At 43.1% G+C, this 4163-nt stretch overlaps 1 protein-coding gene across 1 annotated transcript; it reads left to right on the top strand.

Moving 5' to 3' along the window:
- The first annotated feature begins 1218 nt into the window (after window positions 1-1218).
- Window positions 1219-2939, top strand: LOC121837211 (cholesterol 7-desaturase nvd-like). Its single transcript, XM_042292771.1, has 3 exons — window positions 1219-1360; window positions 2214-2809; window positions 2916-2939. The coding sequence occupies exons 1-3, from the start codon at window positions 1219-1221 to the stop codon at window positions 2937-2939; spliced, it is 762 nt and encodes a 253-aa protein (XP_042148705.1).
- Window positions 2940-4163: the final 1224 nt, after the last annotated feature.

The raw sequence follows: 4163 nt of genomic DNA, 5'->3' as shown, positions 1-4163 counted from the left end.
TGGTTTATTCTTTAAAAAAAAATATGTGGTTAAATAATGAAATTTGCTGACAACGTCTGATACGAGTTTTGAAAACACAGTGATTTCTCGTTAACACGGACCCCCTACGGACACCTTGCTATGTAGACAAAATTTTATGGACGAACTGGGAACAAACAAGCATTTTTGTTTCGTTATTCTGGACAACTCACATCATGGACGAATATTCGGTGCAAGAATAAAGAGCCATATTAACGAGACATCTCACTAGGGCTACATCAGTGGGTCCATTTAAAGGGATACTGAACCGAAATTTGGATTTGGCAAAGTAAGGCTGCAGAAGTGTTGAACGGGACAATACGAACCCCAAAACATCACTCGTACATCGATATCTCAAACGGATGGCCGTACTTTTGTGAAAGAAGGGGGCGACCAAGCGAGTTTTTTGACGTAACTGTCCTCCGGGATAATTTGAGAATGAGGAGAAACGGCCTCGCTTCTCTCCTCCTCGCTTCGGTTCATCAGCTTGACGGGACGTAGCGAGGGGGAGAGAGAATGGGAATCGTGACGTGCCTTGTCTCGTCGGCCTCGTCGGCCGGGTTCAATCGCGCATTTCTTTTCCACAAAAATACGGCGATCCGTTAGATATATCGCCGTATGAGTGATACTTTTTGGTTTTGCAGCTTCCCACCTATCCGCCCGGCCTTGTTTAGTGAGCTCGAAATTTCGGTTCAGTATACTTTAAGCGACGCGCGTTGTTTCCGTCACCCACCAGTGAACAAGGGACCGAATTGGTCTCGGAACGTCGGGTTACTTTTGATTAAACTTGTGATTAGACTCCAACTTTTTCGCCTAATTTCCATTCCTAACTAGGCAGAGGGCTGCCGAACGTTTACCTTCAAGTCTAGGGCTACTGGTCAAAATGTTACCCCCTTAACAACTGTGTGCTGGAGGCAACCTCATTTTAAACATAAATAGTGCTAACGACAAACAAGGACATAAAAAGGACGGGGCAAGCATTATTTATGTTTAAGATTCGTCTTGTCCTGATTTGATTTTTGAGCTGGTTATGTTTTATAGACTTATCCGTATAGTTCTTTTTTAATATATCAAGTCAACTTCATACGGTCGTTGCAGGCGTAAGCCGGTGGTTATCAGCCTCGCGCCAAGCAATGCGTCCACTCTTTTTCAGGTATGGAGCTAGTTGTCTTTCGAACCCAAGACGGCGCGGCACACGTGATGGACGCATACTGTCCCCACCTGGGTGCACACTTGGGGATCATGGGACGAGTAGTGGAAGATTGCATCGAATGCCCCTTCCACGGCTGGAGGTTCAGGGGAAACGACGGGGCTTGCACGCATGTGCCTTACGCAAGCAGAAGTAAGTAATGCTTGCAGCAATACATTTATAGATCAATTATCGAGCAATATAAGGCACTTGGATTGGATGGCAATCGAGGCAAGCACCGTTCCAGATTAAATATTTGGTGCTACAGTGCAATATTAAACATAACATTCTAGTCTTCGTTGCGTTTAATCTAACGAGACTGTTAAACAACGAATAATGTCTTGTGACACGTTGAATACAAGTTGCGAGTAATCATTGTATGGCGAATTATTTCTAACTGACCATGAAATACTACCCTAAGGACTACCGGGTACGTTTTTCGCATCCAGTTTTTCTTCGTTAAATAAGAAAAAAAAATGTTTTAGGTGAACAAAACCAGGTTGCCTTCTTGCAGTTGACATTGCTAGAGAGAATGCAACATCCATCAATGAAAAATTGCCCATCATAGAGAACATGACACCCAACAAGTTTAGTACTCTGATTCTTTTTGGAAGAATGAGGATATACAAAAATGCTTATATTCTTGTTATTTTTATTAAATTCCTATGTATTGAATTCTAAGAAACACAAATAACTGAATGCATACTCAATGAACCTTAGCTCACCGGACATGAGCTCACCAGAAAAAAAAAAGCTCGGCGTTTTATTAGTGCGCATGGATAAAAGCACATTCATCGAATATTGCTGGATTATGTATATATTTTTATAGGCCCTGATTGTGTATATAAATAACAGAGGCATGAGAAACGAGCTGGTAAACTTTAATTATAAAAAAGACATAAAATGAACAATGCGTTTGCGGGCACATCGTCTCTTCAATAAAGCACTATACCCACAAACATACTTTCTGATACACTTGTAATTAGGTCACTCTCTTGTAAAACAGCACCGGACTTCGTCAAGGCCAAGACCTGGCTTTGCCGGGAATCGTTGGGCTTTCTCTTCATCTGGTATCACGCTGACGGCGAAGCACCGTCGTGGGAACTGGAAGATGAGCCGGAGATCAGCAGCGGCCGGTGGAAACAGACGGCAAGATTTGAGAGGGTCGTGTACGGCCACATACAGGACATCTGCGAAAACGGAGCAGACGTCGGTCACTTCGAGAAGCTCCACAAAGCATCGGGCTTAGTTTCCGGCGAAGAGTACGCCAGCAACACCGGATATTCGTGGAAAGGACGCCTGCTCTCGCACAAATACGACATTTCGTGGTCTGCCGAGGGCACCGTGGCTCGTACTAAAACTCCCATTCGCGTGTCCATTTTTGGTCGAAACTTCGATAGTTTGACGGTCAGAGGACTCTTCAAGTTGGTTGGACCAGCGTTCTTCGTGTTTCATGGCGAGACCAGGTGGGGCAGCCTCATCACCACTATGTCCTTGACGCCCGTGGGTCCTCTAGAGGTCAAAGTGGTCCATCTAACGTTCAGCGAGCCTAGACTACCTTGGATCGTGCGAAAAGCGATTTACATGGGACACCGTAACATGGTAAGTTTTAATTCTAAATTAGAAGAACAAACAAACAAAAACGGCACATCGAGAGAAAAAAAGAATTCGGAAGAGCATGTTTTTCTGTTTATTTCACTTCGATCAGGTTCGTCGGATTAGTTTCGTTTAGTTAATGTAATTTTTTTTAGTGGCCTGATTACATTTTTTATATATTCTTATTTTGATGTGTTTACGGTGACGACCAGGGTTACTGTATATAGCTGCGTTAGCTTCCAGAGTAGCAACACTGGTAGTGATCATAGAGTTGTTATAATGTGCGGTAGAGGTTCAGCTGACGGTTGTGTGTTATTGCAGAGTGAAGCAGACAGAAACTAGTTGAAGGTTGACTTGCGGTAATGCGTTTCTGTTGGAAAAAGTGAGTGAATTTTCTCGTTGCACTTGACGTAACAGCAAATATCACAAATAATTTGTACGTACTTGATAGCTTAGAACATTGCTCAATTACGCAGACGAAAACACTAGCCAGGTATGCCGTTCTTCTTTCAAATTCATGAAATGAAACAGTGCTAGAACCGCTTCATAGATGTATGTGCACTGTCGGACATTGTTAGCGCGAAGACTGCGTCTGCGCTTTTCAGCATGGGGGATATACTTGCCAAACGAACCAAGGACTGAACAAACAAACAAAGGGCAAGCCCATGCTTTTCAGCATTGGGTTGTCTATTCACTCCTCCTTGTCCGTGAAAGACAAATACGCAGGAGAAAATGGGCGGTGTCTTAATGGCCGCCTTCGTGAACATAACAACACTATAGTCAACGCCAACTCTGGCCACTTAGAAATTCACTGTGGGGAGTGTGGTTGTTCGGCGCATTTCGACAACAGCACCGTGTTAAACAACAGTGTCAACCAACTCACAAGGAAAATTATTGAATCCGAGAACATTATGCGACTAGAGGAGAAATGTGTTAGTATATCGTCTATATTATTGTCACATAAAAAAAACGTATTATTTAGCCGCACGTTTGTCTAGGCGCTAGAAGAAAAATTTTTCCCTTTTCTTTTTTTCGTTTTTTTTTTCTTTTTCTTTTTGAAATCGTCTGAAATAGAAGTAAAGCAGAACAAGTTATCACGCGATATAAACTTATAGGTAAGTGAGCGCTGTGTGTTTTGTTTCTTGTGTGTTTGGAAGCTTGAACGACAGTTTTTTTCGAGTGTTTCTGTAACGTCGAACTTCATGAAAGAAGGACATCTGGAAGACCGAGAGAGACTGCAAGAACTACGCAGCAACACTGGATCGGTAAATCTCTGGGCCTGTAAACAATCAAAATTAATTAAGGTTATGTAATATTCCCACGCGCGTCGCCGAGCGAGCGCGTGCGTGGCCGCCTGGTT

This window comes from Ixodes scapularis, unplaced genomic scaffold, assembly GCF_016920785.2.
Source record: "Ixodes scapularis isolate PalLabHiFi unplaced genomic scaffold, ASM1692078v2 PGA_scaffold3__209_contigs__length_174095766, whole genome shotgun sequence".
Lineage (NCBI taxonomy): Eukaryota > Metazoa > Arthropoda > Arachnida > Ixodida > Ixodidae > Ixodes > Ixodes scapularis.
This window is presented reverse-complemented; position numbering and strand designations above follow the sequence as displayed.